This window comes from Scomber scombrus, chromosome 2 (genome assembly GCF_963691925.1).
Source record: "Scomber scombrus chromosome 2, fScoSco1.1, whole genome shotgun sequence".
Classification (NCBI taxonomy): domain Eukaryota; kingdom Metazoa; phylum Chordata; class Actinopteri; order Scombriformes; family Scombridae; genus Scomber; species Scomber scombrus.
In genome coordinates this window covers 3,192,156-3,216,721 of record NC_084971.1, presented here as the reverse complement: position 1 = coordinate 3,216,721, position 24,566 = coordinate 3,192,156, and the positions used below count along the sequence as shown (strand labels likewise).

Sequence of the window (24,566 nt, the reverse complement as noted above, 5' to 3'; positions counted from 1 at the left end):
GACTCCCCTGTGCCTTGTGGACCGAGGACAGGACCAGGGTCCGGGTTGAGACCAGCGTTCTACCAGACTGATTGCAGGTAGTTCTATATCAAACCTTGGATGGGATAATGTCTCCTGATACTTTGAGTTGAGAGTAAAAAATCCCGCACCTCTCTCCTTTTCCCTTGCTCTTCCTATCCTCTCCTCAGTGTTAGGGAAGCTACTTTGCAAGCGTAGCTTGTAAAACTATATGTAGTTCAGCCTGGCAGTAGTTTGAACAAACTACATTTCTACCCCTGGAGAAATGTAGTTTGTAAAACTACAGCTAAAAAAAAGTAGCTTTAGCAACTACTTATACTCAATTGCGGTGACAATCAATCTGTTACACAAAGATCTCAGACAGGGAATCCAACAACATCCACATAAAATCAACATTCCCATTACAACAACAACATAATAACAATAATGCATGATATGATAGTAAACACTCCTAACCACCACCACCCGTTGTGGTGTGGCTCCCCTGCTGCAATATACATCTTAATACACTCTTCTGATTATTTTTAGCAAGCAAAACTGGCTCAGTTTGCTCAATTGGATTCTAGAAAAACTACTTTTCTGGAAGATTTTCAAACCTTCTCAACCTTATACCAGAATGTTGTCCACAGGCTGCTGAAAAGAAGAATTCGTTATCAATGCTCCACTATATTTGATTGGCGGGTCTGTGGCAGCACACTGGCTCCAGTGATACCAGCTGTCTCCCTTTCCTTGCAGCCTGACTGCGTGAGATGTCCTTTCCACCACCTTGAATGGTCCTGTCCACCTTGGCTCTGACCACTTCCGCTTGATGACTTTCAGTAGGACCCAGTCTGTTGCAGACGGGCTCTGCCTCTCGGGGTCCCCCTTTACAGCTCCAACCTGTTTCGAGAAAGCTGAAACCAGAGCTGTTAGTTGATCATAGTATGGCTTAGAACTTACATGAACCCTTTCTCTATCTACCATCTGTACCCCTGCTCCAGGTCCGGGAAACTGTTGACCTGTTCTTAGCTCATAAGGGGTGAACCCTGTAATTGAATTCACTGAGCTTCTGATGGACATTAAGGCTAAGGGCAGAGCATCCACCCAGCTTAATTTAGTTTGAGCACACACTTTTCCTATTTTACCTTTAATGGACTGATTCATTCTTTCCACCTTTCCCTGTGATTGCGGATAGTATACTGCTCCAAACGCGTGTTTCAGTCCTAGCGCTGCTTCTACCTCCTGCAAATCTTTATTCTTAAAGTGTCTGCCGTTATCCGACCTGATTCTTTTTGGAAACCCATACGTCGGAATGTAGTGATTTATCAAAAATTTGATCACTGTTTTTGCGTCTTCCTTCTTTGCAGGCATAGCTTCTGGCCAACCAGTGTATGCATCCACTGCGACCAGGAGATACCTGTACCCGTTTACTCTCTCAATCATATCAGTATAGTCAATCACTATCTCTTGCCCTGGCATTTGTGGAAGAGGAAATTTCCCTTCATGCGGCTTCACTGTTGCTCTCACATTGTATTCTGTACACGTTTTACACTCTCTGATATGATTCTCGATCATTGCTGGCAAAAACGGATGCCACCAATGTGTCAGATGTCTCTGCATCTGTGTTTTTCCGCAATGTGTAAGACCATGTGCTTCGTGGAGCATGGACGCTATCAATCCGGGGGGCAACACTGGTCGACCGTCCGGTGACCTCCAAACCCCCTCGGATTCCTTAGCCCCCCTTTCTTTCCACACTGTTAGCTCCTGAGGGGAGGCTTTCTGCTGCTCTTTTATTAACATTTTTAAATCGCATGCCGGTAACAAATCATACACTGTTTTCTCGGTCTGTATCATCATGTTTTGAGCCGTATACCCTGCTGCTTTTTTAGCTGCTGAGTCTGCTTCCTGATTTCCTTTTGCTACTGTGGTCTCTGCTTTATCATGACCCCTACACTTAATGACTGCTATTTCTGCAGGTTTCATTAAGGCCTCTGCTAACCTTTTAATGTCTTTTTCATGTTTGATGGGCGTTTTGGCTGCAGTAAAAAATCCTGCTCTGATCCATTGACTCAATTCTACCTGTATCGCTCCCACCACATATGCTGAATCGGTATAAATGTTCACTCTCTTCCCTTCTGCCCATTCTAACGCTGCTACCATTGCTTGTAATTCTGCTAGCTGAGCTGATTCTTTTCCTTCCACTGTGCCTGTCAATACTTCCTCAAACCCGTCTTCTGTTTGCCTTATTACTGCATATGCTGCTTTTAATCCTTCTGTGGGGTGTCTGTAGCAACACCCATCTGTGAACAAAGTTTCTTCTGGGTCTGTGATTGGTTTTGCTTGCAAGTCTGCTCTGACCCTGATATCTCTCTGTACCCTTCCTCACATCTATGTGGCTCTCCCTCCCCCATGTTATCAGCCATGTTGATTCCTTCATGTGTAAACGTTATGTGTGGCGCGTTTAGAATTTTTTCTAATCTGGTCTGTCTTAGTGATGTCATTGTGAAGGCTGTTGAATTCACAAATGCCACTATACTATGTGTTGTTAATACTGTGAGTGGGTATCCCATGACTATGTGTGCTACTTTTTGGAGAATCTTTGCTACCCCTGCTGCATGTTGTGTGCATGGCGGGTGTCTGTCCTCTGTTGGATCAAGAGTAACACTTATATACGTCAGTACCTGCCTACATCCCCCTTTTTTCTGAAAAAGAACACCAGTTACTGTGTGTAATTTTTCAGAAACATCTAGGAAGAATGGATCTGTATAGTCAGGAACGGCCAGATCAGCAGCATACGTCAGGGATTGTTTAAGAGAGATAAAACTCTCTTCTGCTGTTGTCGTCCAGTGTAATTTGGCTGACAAATTCCTCATTCCCTGTTCGTTAACCATTGCCCTTAAAGGGGAGGTGAGTTCCCCATAAGAGGCAATGAAGTGTCTACTGTAACCTGTCAAACCCAGGAATGATAGCATGTCCTTTACTGTACTAGGTTGAACATGATGCAAGATGGAGGATCTATGAGACGGGGACACACCTGTTCCTTTGACGGATATGACTCTACCCAAGAAAGAAACCGTTTGCCGACAGCATTGCAATTTAGCTCTTGAAACTTTGAAACCAATGTGGTATAGTCGCATGAGTAAAGATTTTGTGGCCTCCAGACATGACACATGGTCAGGAGCAGCCAAGAGAATGTCATCCATATACTGGATCGACACCACCCCTTTTGGAAGTGTAAAGTCAGCCAATTGTTGTTTCAGTACTTGGTTAAAAATGCCTGGCGATAAGATGAAACCCTGAGGAACCCTTGTATAACGAAGTTTTCTACCTTTGTATGAGAAGGAAAAAATATCTCTGAGGTGGTCTGCTAATGGCAGACAGAAAAATGCATTGGCCAGATCTATGCAGGAGAACCATTTGTGGTCCGGGGTCAGTACAGACATAGCAGTGTATGGATTTGGAACTGGGACTGTTGGGGTGGAGACAATGATGTTAATGCGTCTAAGGTCATGTGCCATCCTATACTTGCCCGTATTTTGTTTCTCTATTGGCAAAATTGGAGTGTTCCAGGTTGACTGGGAGGGCTCTAACACCCCCTCTGCTAATAATCCATCGATTGTGTCAGCAATACCAGTTTCAGCCTCTGGTTTGTGTGAATACTGTGTTTGCCAAATAGGAGTGTGATCAGTTATCTCAAATGTGATTGGTGCAATGTGTGAACAATGTCCAACATCTGTAGGTCCTGTTGACCACAGAGAAGTTGGGAGGGCATCAAGTATAGCGGCTGCCTGGGGATGGTCTGTCTTTTCCCTGCCATGACACCTTTCAATTTGCCTATGCTCTAGTAACACCTTATCAGTGGTATTATGCACAATCCGATAAGCCCCTTCTGATGGTGAATACTGCAGACTGGGGAGTTGAGTCCACCCCCAGTCTGTTATCGCCAGTAGGCGTTTGGTCATCGGGCCTAAGTCTTTGGCCTGATGTTTAGCATGCACAGCCAAGGTAATATGAGGCACCGCTTCACTGTGCATCTCATACCATTCCATCTGTTCTTTTGTAAGTTCAACCACAGCAGCCACGCCTTCTTTCCCCACAACAATACTGCTAGAGGAAATGCTCCAGTGTGTCCCTTCTAGCTCTTGATAATATGCTTGTTGATAAAGCTCATTACCTTCTCTATCATAATACAGGGTTGTGTGGAGGGGGTCTGCGGAGGGAGAGTAGGGGTGTAGCATCTGAACCCAGGGCTTCCATTGACTGTATAATGATTGTATGCCCGTTCCTTGCCTTCCTTCAGGTTCCAGGAGTCCCCAGTATATGTCGGCCCACTGTCCTTCTGCTGATGGAGATGCGTCTGCTGATAACATCATATGTGCTCCAGACTGAATTGTTGTCATCGAACAATTCACAGAGTACCCATTTGGAAAAGTCACAACTAGTCCATCTGGCCCACACAGGACCAATGCTCCACATTTTACTAATAGGTCACGACCCATTAGGTTGACAGGACATGTGGGGGAAGAGATATACTGGTGGTGAAATGTTTGCCCTGCTACTGCCGTTTTCAGGGGTGTTGTTAATGGCAGGTTTTCTGTTTTACCCGAGAACCCAACTAGCTGGATACTGGAAGAAGATAAGTTTGACCGGGGCATGCTGCAAGTGATGGTAGAGAATCTGGCTCCCGTGTCTAACAGAAAAGGCAGATTTTTGTCCATTACCTTCATTTGCATGTAGGGGTCTGCCAATCCTACATGTTCCTGAGTCCTCGGGTCCCGTCAGTAGTCATTTTCTTGTTCATTTATCATAGTCTGGGGATACTGCCCTTGTGCAGGGGCTACTGGTGCATACGGGGCCTGGAAGGGTGGTCCTGCTTGCTGAGGTGGGGGTAGGGCTGGTTGAGGATGCGGCCCCCCCCACAGCAGGCATTCCCGTCGCCAGTGCCCAGGTTGGCCACATATAAAACAGTTGCCGGATGGTTGCACTCTGGATCCTCCGCGACCCCTGCCCCTCCCGCGCACCCCTCCCGCTACAAACCTACTCCCCTGGTATGGATATTGTACCCAACTGGGCATTGGATATAATTCTGGGGAACCGGCCGGTGGCTGGGGCTGTTGAACCATTTGGTTGCCTGGTTTGTGCGACTTTTTCTTGGCATCATTTACCTTTTTCCTCGCGTCTTCTAATTGTAATTTCAACAGCTGTATGTGAGCTGACTCAGTATTCTGTTTATCTTCATCTAATTTTACCCTATGTCTTTTCATATGGTGTGTCAAGTGTTTTTCCCACTGTTCAGTGGAACAACCTGGGATGTCAGGGTTGCCTTCCATGGCTTCTTTAACGGCCTCTGGCATTCCTGTCATGATGGCTTTTCTAAACAATGTTGTCTGTAATGGGCCTGACCCTGGATGACTCCCTGCTGTGTCAGTCCATGCACTTTTACACCTCATCAGAAAAGCAGACATGTCCTCACCCTCTTTAAAATGGAAAGTGAGTGAGTGCATCGCCCCTTGTGGAATTGGAAATCGTTCCCTCATAGCACCCCCGATGTCTGTGGCATGTGGTGCAAACGCCTCTGAGTCGGGTAGAGTATTTGTCCCAGCAGTACTTTCAATCTGTTTAATTTCCCACAAACTCAACTGTTTCCCCAACAATGCTCTCCAGTCTCCCAGTGCTAGTTTATGGCCTAACGTGTATTGACAAAACTTTGTCATACATGTCCCCCCCCCCCCCCCCCCCTCAGTGGGGGGAGGCATCTTATCCAGGATGCAATTCATATCAGTGAAGGAGAAGGGTTGATAAACATCACCTAGGTGGGCCCCCTTGTATATTAACGGCATCTGCATTTTATGTGGTGCTCGCGACTTATCTCTTGAGCGCAGCGCATACGGGGAATCTGATTGTGCAGCGTGTGGAAAAGTGTGCTCTGTATGAACTGTAAGTGTCCCTATGAAGGAGGCTGGATAATCCTGGTCCCCCTCCCTATGTTCTTCTTCCTCCTCTTCCTCATCACTTTCCCTCACCACTTGTCCCCTGTTCAATTCCTCTGTCAACTGTCTATGATGTCTGTCTGCGAACCCCTCCTCTCCGTGCTGACTAGATGGGTGTGGTTCTTTTGTTCCCCACCCTGGTCCCTCAACTGGGGTGGATTGGGCTTTTGGCTGTTCCATAAGTAACGGTCTCCCCTGTCTCTGCCTCTCCCTGCTCTCAATATGTTCCCCTATTACCCTGCTTGTCTCTTCCTTTGCTTCCACTATGCTCTCCTCAATTTGCCTCGTCAGTTCCTTCATGGTGGCAATACCGTCCTGTCCTACTGCTCTCAATCTGTGTCTCACTGCTCTATATTCTTCACTTCCTACCTCAGACATGTCCATTACTCCTTCGTGGACGTACATAAGAGGCATCTGTGTTTGTACTGTCGGATATGGGGGAGGTGTGACGTCCAATTTAGGGTATATTGGAGAATAAGGCCTTGCCTCTATTTTCTCTTCGGGGGGGTCTGCTTTACTGGGGCCGCTTGGTTCCCTCTGTGACATTTCTACGGCTGCACAGGCTAAGGTCATATTATGTATGTGGATTCTTCTCTGTTCCTTTTCTTCTTTTTCCTTTCTCCATTTCCTGTTTATCAATATTGAACCTCTTCCCCCCTTCGCCTGCCCTTCTACTTCTAACTTTGCTTGCTCTTCTAGTCTCATTAAATATGGTAATAACTTCTTTCTTTCCTCATCCTGGGGTATCTTGCCCTGCTGTTGCAATCCCTGCCACACTTTGTCATACTTCTCCATCATTACTTTTTGTTTCCTGGCTGTAATTCCACTACTCAATTGACTCCTCACCTTCCCCCACTGTGTCTCTATTGTTAACGTCAGGCTCAGAGGACACCCTCCGTGCTCTGCACCCTCCCTTTCCATATTAGATCCTTTTACTCAGAATAAGTTTAAGAATTCCTAAATCCATATAATGTGAACACTATGGCAAAAAGTATCTACCTAAAGTTAACCACCACTTGTATTGTGAACTCTGTATTTTTCTACTTCACACATACAACAGAGTATTCCAAAACCAAAAATGTTTCAGTTCTTCCCACCAAAAGATACTCGCTGTTCAAAACCTTTCAATTCTTAAAACAACACAAAACTTCATAATCAAACCACAAGGAACTTTCACACACCCCTGGTTTTAAACATAGTTTGTCTCAAGAACAAAAAACAATAAGAACAACAAGTGGTGTCTCTCTTCCACATACAACCCCTAACACTCAGGATATCAGTACACACACCCAGATCAGAAAAAAGAGGGGGGGCACAAGCACTCAGCATCACACACACGTGTGAACTGCCTTATCTTACACACACTTCCAGAAGCACAAAAACTTTTAACAACAACCCACAACCTATAAGAAACAAAAAGAGTGAGTTCTCCACTCACTAAGCGCTTTTATCGGTCTATATCGAACGGACCCGGAATTAATCTTTACTCCCTTTTAGAACTTGATCAGAGTTAACCCTCAGTGGCCAGTCAGTTTGTATGGAGTTCACCCGAGCAACTGACCTTTCAGCGAGTTTTTCAGCCACTGCTGGCTTATCTGCTCACTGAGACACCCCAGAGTGTCCTCTCTGAGACACTACTCAATTTCTATCTCCCTATGCTGAACAATTATTGTACAACACAGTACCAAACCTTATTTCGTCAGTTTAAACACATATAACAGTCATTTTCATACAACTGAAAATGATAAATAGAGAGCGCTGCTTTTTTGGAGGGAATACCCCCCCAATGGTCTTTAAACCCCTCTCTTTAATTTAGTACGTGTATGCCCTGCTTTTGTTTAGGATATTTCGCCTAAAACGGGTGTTAAAACCCCACGTGGCCAATGTTTTAGAATTTATGGACTCTAAGTCCAAGGGACTCAAACCCATCAACGCACCCCTGCTTTAATGGGACTTCAAAAAAACCCAAAGGTGTTTAAACCTGTGCGTTGTATACCTATTAACTTACACTTTTTATTCTATGTTTTAATCATTCACTTTTACTAAGACACTTGCAGTATAATGACAACACTCAATTTGGTATATCCAATTGCAGAACTTTTGATAAAACAGGCGTCTGCTTACCTTTTTATTTGCGGCCGCTGATTGATGTCACCACACGTCAGTTGTCTGTTGTCGTTCAATTCTTTGCTGTGGTCCGTCACTTTCTCCTTCCCATCATCACGTCAGGGTCACCATTTGTTGCGACTTGAGCTAATTCTACTTGCTAAATCTTACGCTATGTGTTAGCTCAGTCCGTGTGTTCGTTTAAATGAAAGGATAGGAGAAGATGAGCGGTCTCACAGGCTATTTTATTTAGCAGTAAATGAATAAAACATACAGAGCTCTGGGTCGAGATCTTCCGGTCCCTGATGAACAACAGTGTGTGTCAGTTCATGAAGTCTGACTCCTATCCTTTCCCTGACCCATTTATACAAAAATACAGAATGTTGATGTAATGTGTGAGGTGTTGTCGTCTCCTGATTGGCTGTTGATCTGACTCCATCCTCCATCTTCTCACAGTCCAGGATATGTGACCTTCCTGTGACCTCCTTTAAACAGGCGCAATAGTGACTTCCATGTGACCCCCTTCTTCTGAAACTACACAATCCAGACCTCCTGTGGGGGGTTTTAAGGGTTAGTTCTGCATCGTTTAACACAGGATGGTCAGGGCTCTGACTGAATGTTTGACCCCGATCTCCTGTTAATAATAAACCTTTAACCTATAGTCGTGGGACGAGTCAACGTCAAGAATCTACCTATTTAATTACACTTCAGGGTAAACTGTCTTCCAGCTGGGATGCATTCTTATTACACAACAAGCTTACTGCTTTCAAATTGTTACCACATATTTATATGAAACAAACAACAAAGTAATTAATCCCCTTATCTGATATTTTAGCAGTGGCCAATTCAGAGCATATATCTACAACGATGACACTGTTGCAGTGCCACAAGGACTTGCGTAGGGCCCTCTGAGACACAAGGCTGAGAAAATAAGGCAGCACCATGTTGTACAAAAAGCTTGCTGTAGCATTTTCGGATGACATTCATCCCTAAAACACCGGGTACTAAAGCAGGCACCCCACCAGGGAGATCCCTCACGACCAAGATGCCACAACGGGGCACCCGCTTGCCACAAAGTTGCACATCAAGCTCAAGGTAGCCGATGACAGGAATTTTCAGACTATTGGCAGCTCTAAGCTCCAGCCAATGACAAGAGCGGAGACGCTCCTGGCCCCAGGGCTCAAAATGCTGATGGAAGAAGATCTCAGAAATTGTAGACACCATGGACCCAGTATCTACCAAACATGGAACCTTCACCCCACCCATGTCCACATCTAAATGGGGACAAGATGAAATCAGCTCAGAAGCATCCATGCTACTTGAAGTAGCCTGTGAGCCAGTAGCGGCCCCACCCAAACTGTGGCTCTGCAGTTCGGTGGGCTCTAGTTTTCCGACACAGAAGCGGAACGGGCCTGATGACTAGCATTAGAGGGTGGATGTGAGGGAACCTGGGATTGAGGAGGGACACGTACTCGACACCCTCGTGCAAAATGTCCAGGCTGGTTACAACGCCTGCAGGTTATGGGACCAGTACAAGGTGGACGATAGTCCCGTTGAGAGTTCTGCAGCTGTGCAATGCTGGCCACAAGCCGATCAAGCTGCTCTTGCTGACGTGACAACATCTCTCTCATCTGACTCATCTCAGACACTGAAACCGCAGCCTGAGGGACACCGTGAACACCATACTGGACACCACATACTAAAGGGAGGGATTGACTGTGATTACGCACACCACTGGGTAGACCTTCCCGCTCCCATCGGATAGCCTCTGCCCTAACATCAAGCAAAGTGGAGTTAGGCTGATGACGCACAAATTGCTTTAACTCACGACGCAAAGAACTGTCCAGGACTTGCTCAACAAACTGGTCTCGTAGGAGGGCCTCAGCATTTGGCATTGCGACAGGTGCGCATTGCTTCACCCTCTCCATCAGACCGATCAGCGAGAGAGAACTCTAGAAGAGTCTCGCTCTCCTGCTGCTTCCTAGCAAAGAAGGCCGCCTGCAGGGCAACATATGACTCTGCGCACCCATACAGCTCCCTTAGAATAGCAAGTATACTAGCAGGGTCCTCTCTCTCTGCATCAGAACGATACTTAATCTCATCCCTGGCCTCTCCTTCTAGGTGGTCAAACAGGAAAAATGCTCGATCCGACGGCAAGAGCCGCCGAGCCCACATACATGCCTGCACCTCCTCCATTCACTCACTCAGCCCTATACCTGTCCTTCCCCTAAAGATGGGACACTTCCTATCTCTAGGCACAAAAATGAGCCTCTCTACTACAGGAAGAGTAGAGATGGAAGGAGCAGCCAGAGGCGCTGCAGAAGTAGATGGTTGAGCACTAGAGCTAGCCTGTCCCTGACGCAACCGCTCATTATCAGCAGACAACTGTGCAATCAACTCTCTAAGTTCATGCACTTCTTGCTCCATGATTACTGCGAGGTCACAACACTACAAGGAATTACCACTATGGGGCAACAGCACCACACAAGGTTCACTGTAGTAGTTACCTCACCAAAACACTCAAAGGGGGCCACTAGGAACCACTGCTGCTTTGTCTCAGTCTCACCAACCTGGATACAAAAGAACACGATAAGAACACAGCAAAAAACAAAAACAAACCAAGAAACACACGTCTCAGCCGTTTAGAAAGAATAGATCCTGCCGACAACGCCACGTTTGTGGTGGGGGTAGGGTAAATCACTATCAAGTATCAAATATCTCAAACAAAAGACAAAACAATTAATGAACAGATTAAATTTAGGAACAAAAATGAACAAATATAACTAAACCCTTTCAAATAACCAAAAATTAAAGCAATACACTTAATTCAAAGAGAATACACAATTTACAATCTAATTGAACACAAAAACAAGAAAATGAATCTATCAAAAGAGTCCAAAGAAAATAAAAATAAACCTATACAAATAACCCACGTTAATTCATACAACCCACACCTCACACTCATACAACTAAACCATTAAAAGGAAGTCACTTATTACAAGCATGCGTGGCTATGCCATGCAAAGCTGCTGTGGCAACCAGACTGCAGCAAGAGTCTTATAGTGGAGAGCCAGCAGCTTAATTGTCCGTTGAGAGAAGGCCGCAGTCAAAACGCCGCCCTAGCAGGCAACACAGCGGAGCAGCAGCAAGCAGCAGCAAAGCAGTCGCCAAGCAGACAGAGCAACAGCAAGCAGGCAAAGCGAAAGGTGAGCTGGCAAAAAGAGCCGAGACAAAGCAGCAGCAGTCCGATCTGTGGTTCCACCTCTAGCAGAAATGGAGGCTCACACACACACTCATACAGGCAGAAGGAGGAGCGCGACAGATCCGGACATCAGCATTTCCATGCCAAAGGAGAGCTCAGGAGCAACACAGAGCAACAGGTGCCGCAGCACACACACACTGTAGCGGAGAGGAAGACCGACCTCTTACCCGGAAGTGATACAGAAGCTGGAGAGTGAGAGAGAGGGCCGTCTTAAATACGGGCCTCTGCTCTAGGATAGGCTAACCGGCCATCGGGGTGCGTTCGAGATCATGTGCAATGCATAGGCTCAGCTATGCTGCCACAAGGCAAACATACTTCTAGCAGAAATGGAGGCTCACACACACACTCATACACCAAGGAGGAGGAGCGTGACAGATCCGGACATCAGCATTTCCTATGACCACACTAGCATTAGCTGCCTGAACACAAACACCACCATGCAGAGAGAGGGGACATTTACCATGCCAAAGGAGAGCTCAGGAGCAACACAGAGCAACAGGCGCAGCAGCACACACACACTGTAGCGGAGAGGAAGACCGACCTCTTACCCGGAAGTGATGCGGAAGCTGGAGAGTAAGAGAGAGGGCCGTCCTAAATACGGGCCTCTGCTCTAGGATAGGCTAACCAGCCATCGGGGTGCGTTCAAGATCATGTGCAATGCATAGGCTCAGCTATGCTGCCACATTCGCAAGAGACTCACTGGGATGATGAGTGTTTGAGAGAGACTGAGAGAGAATGGATGGGTGAGATGTATGTGAATAACGGGGGAGATAAATCAAGGGAGGTGGCAATCTTAGTAAAGAGGGGAGTGATTGAGAATGTTAGAAAGTGTGTGGATGATGGGGAAGGGAGAGGGGGTTTAGATTAATTAGCTGCGCAGTACTTGGTAGCCTTGTCCACCTAAATTAATTATTAATAAACATAAAAAACTAGTAGGCTATTTGCAGTATGTTAAATAGTTTTTGACCTAATTATTTTGCACTGAAATGACACACTCGAGTCTGTCGGCTCTGACAGCGTTGCATCACGTGCACCTGCGCAATATCATAGCCTATGATTTCCGAAAATAGTACTATGCAACTCGTGATATATCAGGACTAGAACTGTTGAGGAATATGCAACATAATTTAGACAAATGTTTTTGTCACATGTTAAAACTAGGTGTCTGTCCGGTGGGCGGGGGGTTGTGATCGGTGTAATAAGCGGCAACACAGAGTTATAAGGACGCTTTGCTCTCACACGCGCTGCATTTATAGTCACACAATCACACACACACACGCACTGTCACTCTCTGGTGCGAGCTCTTGCTCGTTCACTCCAGATTGCGGGAGAATACGTCTCATTTGCGGGCGTCCGTTATCTATTTTTGCAAAAATGCTGCCACACTGCCGATGTCTTTGACATGGTAGAGGAGGACTGACTGTAAATTAAACACTCACAATTAAATAAATATTCAGCAAACCACCAGACCAAGGCATTCTAGTACTTTCTTCAATCTTACTCCAGTGGGTTGGGCTAATCCAAAAAAAGTGAAAACAAGGGGGGTGTTCTGAAGATAGACTGTTACCTGTGAAACAGGGGTGCGGGGGGGGGGGATTTGAAAATAGAAATTAAAGAGTTGAGCATAAATTACAGTAGAGGCAGGAATAGGAGAGCGAGAGAGAGGGAGAGAAAGTTAGAGTTAGATAGAGAGGTGGAGAGGATAGATGAGGAGGAGTGTGACTTGAAGAACTATATAAGAATTAAAGATGAACTGAAGGAGATAGAACAGAGGAGGTGTATGGGTGCAATAGTCAGAAGCAGGGCGAAATATGTGATTGAGAGTGAGAAATGCACAAGGTTTTTCTTAGTGCTAGAGAAAACAAAACAGAAGAGGAATTATTTGGAACACGTGGAAGGAAAGGAGGGAGAGAAAATTACTGATTTTGTGGGGAAAGCAGGAAGGGTGGAATAATTTTACAAGGACTTATTCAGGAAAGGAGAAGTGGATGAAGAGAGCATGAGGCAGGTGTTAGAGGAAGTAGAAGTGAAGGTGAGTGATGATGATAGGGAGATGTGTGAGGGTAACATAGGGACGGGAGAAATAGAAGCAGCTGTAGCAGGGTTAGGTAGGAATAAGAGTCCAGGGATAGATGGTATTATTGGGGAGTTTTATATAGAATTTAGGGAGGAATTAGTGCCAGTGCTAGATAGATTGTTTAGATGGATAGAAGAGGAGGATAGAATGACATCTGATATGTCGACAGGGCTAGTTAGCATCATATACAAGAAAGGGAGTAGGGATAGATTAGAAAACTACAGACCACTTACAATGTTGAATACAGATTACAAGGTATTAGCACGGGTGTTAGCCAACAGGATCAAAAGAGTCACTGGGACGGTGGTAGGGAGCACGCAGGCTTACAGTATACCAGGTAGGGATATAGCAGACACAGTAAGTAGCATTAGAGACACAAAAGATTATATGAAGAAAGTAAAGGGAGGGATTGTGATGAGTTTAGACTTAAATAAGGCATTTGATAGGGTAGATTACACTTACTTATACAGGGTGTTGGAGAAAATGGGTTTTGGGCATAGGTTAGGAGGATGTATGATAGAGCAGACATCCGTGTTAAAATTAATGGTATCGTCACAGACACATTTAGGTTAGAAAGATCGGTTAGGCAAGGGTGTCTGCTACTAAGGCAAAACAATAAGATCAGGGGAATAGAGCTACCAGGAGGGCAGGTGAGTCTATTATATCAATATGTAGATGACACAACCGTCACAGTGAAGGACAGGGAAAGTATAGTTGAGGTATTAGATAGTTTAGAGCTGTATGGGAGGGCATTAGGGGCTAAAGTGAACATAGAGAAGTCAGAGATCATGTATATAGGAGAGGATAGTGTAGGAAGGATGGAGATAGGGTTAAAAGAGAAGCAGGATTATTTCAGTGTTAGGTGTAAATTTAGGGATAAAGGACAAGGAAGGTAGAGGAGAGACATGCAATATGAAGGAATAGTGAACAGCATCAGGAAGACATTAGGGTTTTGGAAGCACAGAGGGTTGTGGTTGAAAGGGAAGGTGGTAGTTGTGAATGCGTTAGTGATGAGTAAGTTAGTGTATGTAATGAATGTGCTAGATGTACCTGAGAGAGTGTTGAAGGAGGTGGAGAGATTAGTGAGTGAGTTTCTGTGGGATGTGAGGGGAGTTAGAATAGCCAGGGAGGTGATGGAGAATGAGGATGAGGATGGAGGACTGAAACTGATTCATTTAGAAAAGAAGAAGAAAACACTTAGGTTGAAAATGATGGTGAGGTATTTAAGAAACAGGAAGGATCATACATGGAAGGTATTTTTAAATGAAGCTATTGATAAATGTGGAGGGTGTGGAGACAGTGCAGTGTTTATGGAACTGAAGAAAGAGATGTTGAGTGAAGTGTGTGATTTTTACAAGGAGGTGCTGGAGTCGTGGGGAGAGTTTGTGAAATGTGTGAAGTATGAATGTAAGAATGTAAAGCAGGTCTCGGAACAGAACCACTTTACAACAGGCTGATGTGGAGAGCTGGGTTTAGGAAGGTGAGGGACACAGGGGAGCTGAAATGTGGATGGGTACAGCAGAGGGAGTGATGGAAAAGATAAAGGGGGGAATGCCCAAATAATGGATGGAAATGATTGAGAGAGAGAATGTGGTGGATGAAGAGGGAGAGATTGAGTTGCATGTAGGAGAAAGTGAGAAGAGAGTGAATCTGATGAGTGTGAAAATCAGAGTGCTGTACAAATGTTTAAGAGGGAGGGATGTGAGGAGACCGGCTGCAGAGAAAGTATGGGAGAGAGTTATTAATGACATGGATGTAAGGAGAATCTGGAAGAATCTGAGAGTGAAGTGGAACAGCAGTGAATGTGAAAACATTGATTTTCTTTAATGAAACAACAGCATTTTCAATAATTTAATTATAAGCAAGTTTGATGTGACTGAAGAAGGAATGTGATGTGTGTGGAGTGGGAGTGGAAACATGTACGCGTGAGTTTGTTGAATGCAGTGAGCAAATGTACTTTGAGAGAATGAAAGAGTTAATAAGTAGGTGCTGGAAAGAGAGATTAGTGAAGAGAATGGAGTGAAGGGAACTGTGGTTGTTTGGAGTGTTTGGGAGGATGAAAGGATGCAATGTGAGTCTGTTAAACTATGTGCTAAGCCATGCAAGGTTTGCTGTCAAGCTTAGGAGAAATCTGGCCCATTATGAGAAGAGGAAAGCTGACGTATGGAGCATATTCAGAAGTAAAAGAGACGTCAACATGATGCACAGATCATTAGAGAGAGTGAAGAGTTTTTGGAAGGGTTCATTGAGGGGAGCACTTTCATTAAGATTGGGGATGATGGAGAGGCAATGATAGATTTTGGGTAAAATAGCAACGTGTCCTCATCTTCTGTTCGTATGATATCGTACAAAAAGTTGTGCACTACTTTACGTTTGATATCATACGAATCTAAATGCATGCAGTGAAACAAGTGATCAGTGCGCCTGTGCAACCAAGTCTCACGGCAGTGCTTAAAATAGCCCCGAAATGTAATCTATTGATTAAAATCCAGTAATCCACGAATATTATATATTACTTTAAAAATATAAACGCTATATTATTAAACATTTAACCAGGAAATTTTACCCATTTTGTGTCTTTTTACGTCCCGGAAAGACCGGATAATTCACTGACGATTTTATTTATATCCTCAACATTTCTTAACACACACAGACCTAAATCAGACCCAGAGTGTTATACTATTTGTATTACTTTGAGTTAATGGTGATGGTAATAATATTTATGTGGTGATGATGATGATGGTAATTATAATAATGACGATATCAGTGGTAATAATGATGATAAAGATATAATACTAAGACTAGATAATAACAGTAAAAATAATAATGGTGATATAGACAGTATTGATAGTGATGATAATATTAATGATAATATATTTCAATGTACTACACAGGTACAGAAATTAAAGTTGATTGTGAATTAGGGGCAGGAATTAAATAAGTGTAAACTTCATCCTGCTCCTTTTCAGGCACAGTTACTGCCAGAAGAATGTCATTGTTTGCTTCTTTTATTTGTTTCATTCTTAGTTGATTTTCTTTTTTCCTTTTGGAATTGAAATTGTTCGTTTATGTCTGAAATAAACATTAACATAACATAACATAACATTCAGCCATCCAAATTATTCAAATGAAGTAGATATCTTTTTACTGACAAAGTCACTCCTCATGTTGTTATATTTCCAACGAGCTCAACAGCTAAACACTGTCTGAGGAAACACAAAGAGGGACTTTGATGCTTAAAAGACTGTAAATGTGTCAGATATCACTTGATATGACTAACTCAGACTGATGAAGCTGAACAGAAGCTTCACATCTACTTTAAATGCATTTTTGCACAAAATAACTGTGAACACACTGGATTCATATAAGCATTGTGAACCTACCCTTTAATGCTGAATTATCATCAGATCATCATTTGAACTAATGAGTTGATAAATGGGATTTCAGTGTCTGATCTTTTTGTGTGTATGTGTTGGTTTTCCCAGACTCAGGTTTAAATATCCCCAAATTAAAGTCAGAGACAGAACTTTAACCTCATATTCATTCTTTTATTTCATATGTAGTTTGTTGCAGAGCAAAGTCAACACAGCAACAATGTGCATCCTTTCATATACACATGAATACTGTATGACTTGTTTATACACTATGCCAAACATTTGGGGGTAAATCAATTCTCATGTTTGAGTCTCACAGTGGAAAAAGCAGAAATCCATTAAAGGTAGTAAAATCATCAGCATCATCATATACACTACAGCCACCAGGTAAAACCATGTAGACCACATCCCCCTTTTCCAGCTGAAGAACCAGTGAATTAGAAACACTTTCGTAGACATTTGCACTGTAATTATAACTGAACAACACTCTCTTGTCATTGTGATAGAGATAAACACGCCTGTATACGTTACTCCGGCCATCCAGTGTAGTGAATGAGAAGTAGTAGGCTCCTCTGACTGGGGCTGTGAAGAGACCTGCAACAGAGGAGAAAATCAGTGAAGCTTTTTCCTGCTGTTGAACTACCTCTTCTCTAAGTTCAGTACGCTGTTGCTTCTCAATACTTTGGTTTGTCTAATCTGAAGGAATTGTTGTTCAGTGATCTTGCTTTGTTAACATCACATTACTCAGCGACTGTATAGTCTGTAAAAGTTGAGAGCTATCAGTTACACATTCAGTGAGTCAGTTTGCATCCCATAAGGTTTATAGAAAGTGATATAACAGAGAGATATAAGTGAGCACCTTAAAACAGACCAAAAGCCTCTCAAAGCCTTTGCAGAACAAATCATTCTCTTGTGTTTTGTAAACTATCTGTAAATGTCTGTGCAAAGGTTTTGAAAAGGTTTCAGAAAACTGTATAAAGGAGAAACTCACTTCATCATGAGAACCTTATCAGTCACCAAATGAAATGTAATTACATAACACAAAATCACACACATGACTCAATGCTGGCAAAGAACCAACAGCCTGGCTCAAACCCTCTGAGAGGACACAGAGAAGCTCCATTAAAAGTGTTATGATGTACTGTAAAAGGTCAAATGGGTGAAATCTTAAAAGGGCCAATTCAAAGAGACATTTCTCCTCCTCAAAAAGTGTGCAGCTGGAGCCATAGTGGAGAAAAAAAGTCATTACAAAAGATGGAGTGAAAGCTGTAACAATGAATACATATTAAAACATCTAACAAACAAATTAAAATGACATTATAATAGTTCATTTGTGTGTGTAGCAGAAAGAGGTGAGTACCTGTAGATGGACTGTAGGCCTGACCAATGTTGGTGATGACTTTACTGAACTTAAGTGTGATGTCAGTATTGAAGGGTCCAATTTGTCCGTTGTCAGTGAGACCAAATGAGAACGCCACCTTTGGTTGGTCTGTGTGAATGTGAGAAGATTCACATAGAGGAAAAAAATAGCTCCACTTATAAACAGTTGATGAACAAATTGTATTGTGGCTTCATAGAAACTGATGTTACTCTGATCCTGTTGCATTATGACTTTTTGAACTGAGCATGGAGCTTGTGTGAGACGGCAGTACAAGCAGGCTGATTACTGGATGAAGTTACTCTTTAATAATGATATAAACAGTTTACCTGCATTCTGTCTCTTGAGCTCCTCCACCTCGTTTTCACAGATTTTCAATCTGGCCATCATATCTGTGAACACATTGAACATTTTTATTTTAAAGGAGATAATCTACGTAACTGGAACTTGAAATACCTGTATGTGTAGCTAATAATCTAGCAGCTGTGTACTTTGCATATAAGCAGTTTACCTGCATTCTCTATCTTGAGCTCCTCCATCTCGTTTTCACTGGTGTTCATTCTGGCTTCCAACACTGTCAACATATTTAACATTAATATTATTGTGAAGTATGTTTATGGTCAGCAGGTTTCAAGTTGTTAACATGATCACTATGGAGGCTGACCTTTGTTCTTATCTTCAACTGATGTTACTCTGTGTAGAAGATCTGCAATAGAAGGCAAAATTAATCATCAGATTAATAATTGATCAGCAGGCAGCGTTTTTTTAAAAACATGTCATTAATTGTTGCAGTTTACCTGTGTTCTCTCTCTTGAGCTCCTCCATCACATGTTCACTGATATTCAATCTGGCCATCATATCTGTGAACACATTCAACATTTTTATTTTAAAGGAGATAATCTACATAACTGGAACTTGAAATACTTGTATGTGTAGCTAATAATCTAGCAGCTGTGTACTTTGCATATAAACAATTTACCTGCACTCTCCATCTTGAGCTTCACCACTTCATTTTCACTGGCGTTCATTCTGGCCTCCAATACTGTCAACATATTTAACATTAACACTATTGTGAAGTATGTTTATGGTCAGCAGGTTTCAAGTTGTTAACATGATCATTATGGAGGCTGACCTTTGTTCTTATCTTAATGAGGCAAAATTAATAATCAGATTAATAAAAAAAGAAACGTTTTTACATTTTATTGATTGTCGTAGCTTACCTGTGTTCTCTCTCTGGAGCTCTTTGACCACATATTGAATACATTTAAAGTTTTTCAGTAAAAGCTTTATTTTGAATCTTAGATATGAATATCTATAAACATCTTAAATAAGTCGTTCCATTTAATTCTTGAGTTTGACAAGAAAAATAATCAGAAACATAAATTAATTATATATTATTTTATAAAATATAAATATCTACCTGCATTCTTGTATTCACTGGCTGTCAGTCTGGCCTGTATGGCTGGAATAAAAGCAGTACATTACTCCTAAAAGTAATGTCTATGTGAACATTGCATGAATGTGTTGATCACTATGTGAATGAACCTGTATTCTCCTGCTCCAGCTTCTCCATCTTGCTCTTGCTGTTCCGCAGCTCCACACTGTGTTCGATGGCCATGTCTCTCAGCTCCTTCAGCTCAGCCCAGATGTCAGGGCTGATGTTGGTCTGATCACTGGTTGATTTGACACCCAGGATCTCAGACTGAATCTCCGTCTGAGTGATATCATTCCCTGTCACCCCTCCATTCTCACCCTGAGCCCTCGTCCAGTACAGACAGAGCAGCAACGCCAGAAAACCTGCAGCACGCCTCATTGTGAAATATCACCTCTTTAGACAGCAACACCACTCGTTCAGTTCCCGTCTTTATATACACATAAAACAGGTCACTGAACTGCTGTATGGGAATTAAACAGGTGTCTTTGATAACGAATGCAAAAATAACACCAAAGATCCTTCAACACTGAACTAAAAGCAAACAACAAGTTAGAATGATGTTCTTTCAAAACCATTGGTCGTGAAAGTTTGTAGAGTGATAAGAGCAAAGTCAGTCTTTTAGTTTTCATAAGTATGCATGTGTTTGTTTTCCTGAGAGACTCTGCTGCACGGTTTAAAGCTCTAGGGTGTATAGATGGATCCACAGAGTGTTACTGTAGGAGTTTGTGTTTAACTCTTACATACTGTTCATTTTCTGACTCATAATTAGTCTATACACCAATTCACATTCATAAATTCCCGTCACCTCGCTTGCGGGGAAGGAGCCGGAGCTAATGCGGGAGATGGAGCAGTACCGGCTAGACATAGTTGCCTCTATGCATAGCGCTGGCTCTGGAACCAAACTCCTGGAGAAGGGCTGGACTCTCTTCTTCTCTGCATTTGCCCAAGGGAAAAGGCGCCGGGCGGGTGAGGGGATACTCAGGGGTCTCCGGCTGAGCACCTTTGTGTTGGAGTTCTCCCCGCAGAGTGAGAGGGTCGCCTCCCTGTGACTTTGCGTTGCTGGGGGGAAGGCTCTGACTGTTGTATGTGCATATGCACCAAATGGCAGTTCAGAGTATCGGCCTTCAACGCCCACGTGGGCAATAATGGAGAAACCTGGAAGGGGGTGATTGGGAGGAACAGCCTGCCCGATCTGAACCCGAGCGTTGAGTTTTTGTTGGACTTCTGTGCTAGCCATGGATTGGCCATAATGAACACCATGTTCAAACATTAGGATGTTCATAAGAGTACGTGGTACCAGAACACCTTATGTCAAAGGTCGATGATCGACTTTTTAGGTGTATCATCGGACCTGCGGCCGTATGTTTTGGACACTCGGGTGAAGAGAGGAGCGGAGCTGTCAACTGAACACCACCTGGTGGTGAGTTGGATCAGGTGGCAGAGAAGGCTGCCGGACAAACCTGGGAAGCCTAAACGATCAGTGAAGGTGAACTGGGAACGTCTGTCGGAGGCCCCTGTACGTGAGGTTTTCAACTCCCACTTCCGGAGGAACTTCTCCAGTGTTCATGGGGAGGGTGAGAACATGGAGTCCGAGTGGACCATGTTCAAGACCTTAGTTGCGGAGTCAGCTGCTCAGAGTCGCGGCCTGAAGGTCATCGGTGCCTGTCGGGGTGGCAACCGGAGAACCCGCTGGTGGACACCGGCGGTAAAGGAGGCCGTCAAGCTGAAGAAGGACGCCTTTGGGTCCTGGCTGGCCCAGGGGTCTCTGGAAGCAGAAGACAGGTACCGGACGGCCAGGAAGGCCGCGGCTCGGGCAGTTGCATAAGCAAAAGCTGGGTATGGGAGGAGTTGGACAAGGACTATCGGACGGCCTCAAAGAAGTCCTGGCAAACCATCAGGTTGTTCTCAGCAGGGGCGGAGAACTGCTGACCTCGATTGGGGATATTGTCGGGCGGTGGAAGGAGCACTTCGAGGAACTCCTAAACCCGGCCAACATGTCCTCTGTAGAAGAGGCAGAGCTGGATGATCCGGGGGGACCTTCATTCATATCCCTTGCAGAGGTCACTAAGGTAGTTAAATAGCTACTCAGTGGAAAGGCGACGGGGGCGGATGAGATTCGCCCTGAGATGCTGAAGGCTCTGGACGTTGTAGGGCTGTCAACCTTGCGGTTGGCACAGTGTGGAGCCTCTTCTGTGTCACTGCTACTAAACCTTGGGGCAGACTCCTGTTGGTCCACATCTTCATGACCTGGGGTGGCCAATCAGATTACAGGGGGGGCAGGTGCCTTGGAAGCTAAGCAGGGTCGGGCCTGGTTAGTACTTGGATGAGAGACCGCTATTGAATACCAGGTGCTGTAACCGTTTTCTTCTCTGCTGTCACCAATAGAGGGCGCTGCATTAGCACACACAGGGATTTAAGAAACAGTGCTGCAATCAATCAAGCTGTGTGTGTGTGTGTGTGCAGAGAGAGAGAGAGGTGGCACTGAGACACATCACTTATCGAGTAGTTTTTGGGCTTACATTTCTCTCTGTTACAGCGTGTAAACAACCTGCAATCATCCTATATGCACATGTACAAATAACATGTGAGCTGCAAGTGTATAATAACACAGACACATTATATGACCTATTGGCTGTGATGGTGATCCCATGTATATGATGTGTGTTTGGCACAGTTTGACACTAGAAGGTTGTTTTCACATTCATCTGCTTAAAGTGGAAAGTTCTATCTGTGCTCATAGAAAATCCAGTTTTAAGGGGTGGACCTATGAGCAGGATTTATGACATCACAACTAGTTTAGAAGCCAATGACCTAAATTTCAGATTTATCCTGTTGAGCTGTAGAAAATTCTCAGACATCCATCATGTTATATCTAAGATACAGTTTAAAATGCCTTTTATTGGTTTATTAATCTGCCTTTGATGATCTATTTTAGCCTGTTTATTTTGTTTATTCTATTTTATTGTTTTCTTTTTCATAACCCATCTTTAATGTCTGTTTTACTCTTTTACTCCTAACTTATCCAGATTTACCTACTTTATTCTATAGTGACATTTTAATTATTCTTTCCTTTTATATAATTTTAATGAATGATTTATTACCCTTTTATTTTATTTTTACATGTTTATCCTACCTCTGGTGTTTCCTCATTGCAGATTCCTGAGAGTTGTGATAGTGTTTCCTGAGTGATGATGATTTTTTCCTGTTTTTTTGTTTTGTTTGTTTGTTCTGACTATGTAAAGCACTTTGTGTTACATCACGTTGTATGAAAAGTGATATACAAATAAAGTTTGATTGATTAATTGATTGAACTGCTCATTAGAAAGAGACAGTTCCCTCTCTGGTTTTCTCCTCTGGTTCAGGTATCTTCACAGCCTCAGTCAGAGCAGTCTACTACTTCAGATTCATCATATAGGACAATCATACTTCAGCTTGGATAGGTGCTAATCTCTATCATAATGGCAAGAGAATAATGTGGAGCTCAGACTACAGTGATAGTGTCGCTTATGTAAATGTGTCTAATGCTTTAATTCTTCAACTTGAAAAGGGAGACGTGATCCTGACTCTCATTTCAAACTACGTTGTTTTGGATGAAGAGAAGAAATTGTTCCACCTTTGATGGTTTTCTGGTTTTCCCTCTGTGAGTGCAGCTATGATGCAGTTCATTTGAGACATTGCGACATTGCTCTGTTATAAAAATATAAGAACTCATGAAATCCAAATAGCTTCTCTGTTTTGTCTGGTTAGATGAACATGGCCCTACAAAGCATATGATAAGAATATTATCACTTGAAATATCAATACAGTTTGCACATTTTATAAAGAACTTTACCTGTTAACCCTTACATACTGTTCAGGGTCAAATTTGCCCCATTTTCTCCATTTAAGAGCTGTAAAAACAGCATATATACATGTGTTTTTAGCTGGACTTTTCCTAATGCCACCGACAGTATGAACTAAAATGAATATTTCTTTTACATTTTTCTTCAGCTGATACACATTTTATATATGCAAATGTACATAATTGAGCTGTGTTTATAAAAAAATATATTCAAAAATCAGCATTCAAACATGTTGTATTCATCATATTCTATAAAACGTTCTCCTGGACTATAAAATAGTGATGGTGAATGTTTTGATGAAACATTTATTAATGATTGACTTTGCTCTTATCATCTCTTTACTCTACAAACTTTCACGACCAATGGTTTTGAGAGAACATCATTCTACCTTGTTGTTTGCTTTTAGTTCAGTGTTGAAGGATCTTTGGTGTTATTTTTGCATTGGTTATCAAAGACACCTGTTTAATTCTCATACAGCAGTTCAGTGACCTGTTTTACGTGTATATAAAGACGGGAACTGAACGAGTGGTGTCAGACTGCATCTTGCTGTCTAAAGAGGGGATATTTCACAATGAGGCGTGCCGCAGGTTTTCTGGTGTTGCTGCTCTGTCTGTACTGGACGAGGGCTCAGGGTGAGAGTGGAGGGGTGACAGGGAATGATATCACTCAGACGGAGATTCAGTCTGAGATCCTGGGTGATCAGACCAACATCACCCCTGACATCTGGGCTGAGCTGAAGGAGCTGAGAGACATGGCCATCGAACACAGTGTGGAGCTGAGGAACAGCAAGAGCAAGATGGAGAAGCTGGAGCAGGAGAATACAGGTTCATTCACATAGTGATCAACACATTCATGCAATGTTCACATAGACATTACTTTTAGGAATAATGTACTGCTTTTATTCCAGCCATACAGGCCAGACTGACAGCCAGTGAATACAAGAATGCAGGTAGATATTTATATTTTATAAAATAATATATAATTAATTTATGTTTCTGATTATTTTTCTTGTCAAACTCAAGAATTAAATGGAACAACTTATTTAAGATGTTTACAGATATTCATATCTAAGATTCAAAATAAAGCTCTTACTGAAAAACTTTAA

General features: G+C 43.1%; 2 protein-coding genes across 13 annotated transcripts in view; one reads left to right on the top strand and one right to left on the bottom strand.

Annotated features, from left to right (window-relative positions):
* The window catches only part of LOC133996497 (putative leucine-rich repeat-containing protein DDB_G0290503), a 33,530-nt gene that overhangs the window by 6,013 nt on the left and 2,951 nt on the right, over positions 1 to 24,566 (top strand). The window contains exons 1-3 of one of the 12 annotated variants that reach the window (XM_062436131.1): positions 23,773 to 24,107; positions 24,138 to 24,285; positions 24,369 to 24,410. The exons of 7 other annotated variants lie outside the window; for them this stretch is intronic. In XM_062436131.1, coding sequence (XP_062292115.1) covers positions 24,033 to 24,107; positions 24,138 to 24,285; positions 24,369 to 24,410 — 265 coding nt within the window. In that variant the 5' untranslated portion in view covers positions 23,773 to 24,032. Of the gene's footprint in view, positions 1 to 23,772; positions 24,286 to 24,368; positions 24,411 to 24,566 lie in introns of those variants that run through there. 4 more of the 12 variants (XM_062436140.1, XM_062436116.1, XM_062436166.1 and 1 more) reach the window with 4 other exon arrangements.
* Positions 16,960 to 19,758, bottom strand: LOC133996588 (complement C1q-like protein 2). The gene is made up of 4 exons (XM_062436197.1): positions 19,730 to 19,758; positions 18,514 to 18,576; positions 18,167 to 18,295; positions 16,960 to 17,400 (listed from the first exon to the last, which is right to left on the bottom strand). Exons 1-4 carry the CDS (start codon positions 19,755 to 19,757, stop codon positions 17,120 to 17,122), a joined length of 501 nt encoding a protein of 166 aa, XP_062292181.1. The 5' UTR covers position 19,758; the 3' UTR covers positions 16,960 to 17,119.

Excerpts from the sequence above, each read along its gene's own strand:
- LOC133996588 (XM_062436197.1), bottom strand. The coding sequence starts at position 19,757 with ATGGAGAAGCTGGAGCAGGAGAATACAG. Across the intron at positions 18,577-19,729 it reads GCTGGAGCAGGAGAATACAG|ATATGATGGCCAGATTGAAA; the intron begins GTTCATTCACAT and ends ATGTGTTCACAG. Across the intron at positions 17,401-18,166 it reads GGCCTACAGTCCATCTACAG|GTCTCTTCACAGCCCCAGTC; the intron begins GTACTCACCTCT and ends CCTCTGTTGCAG.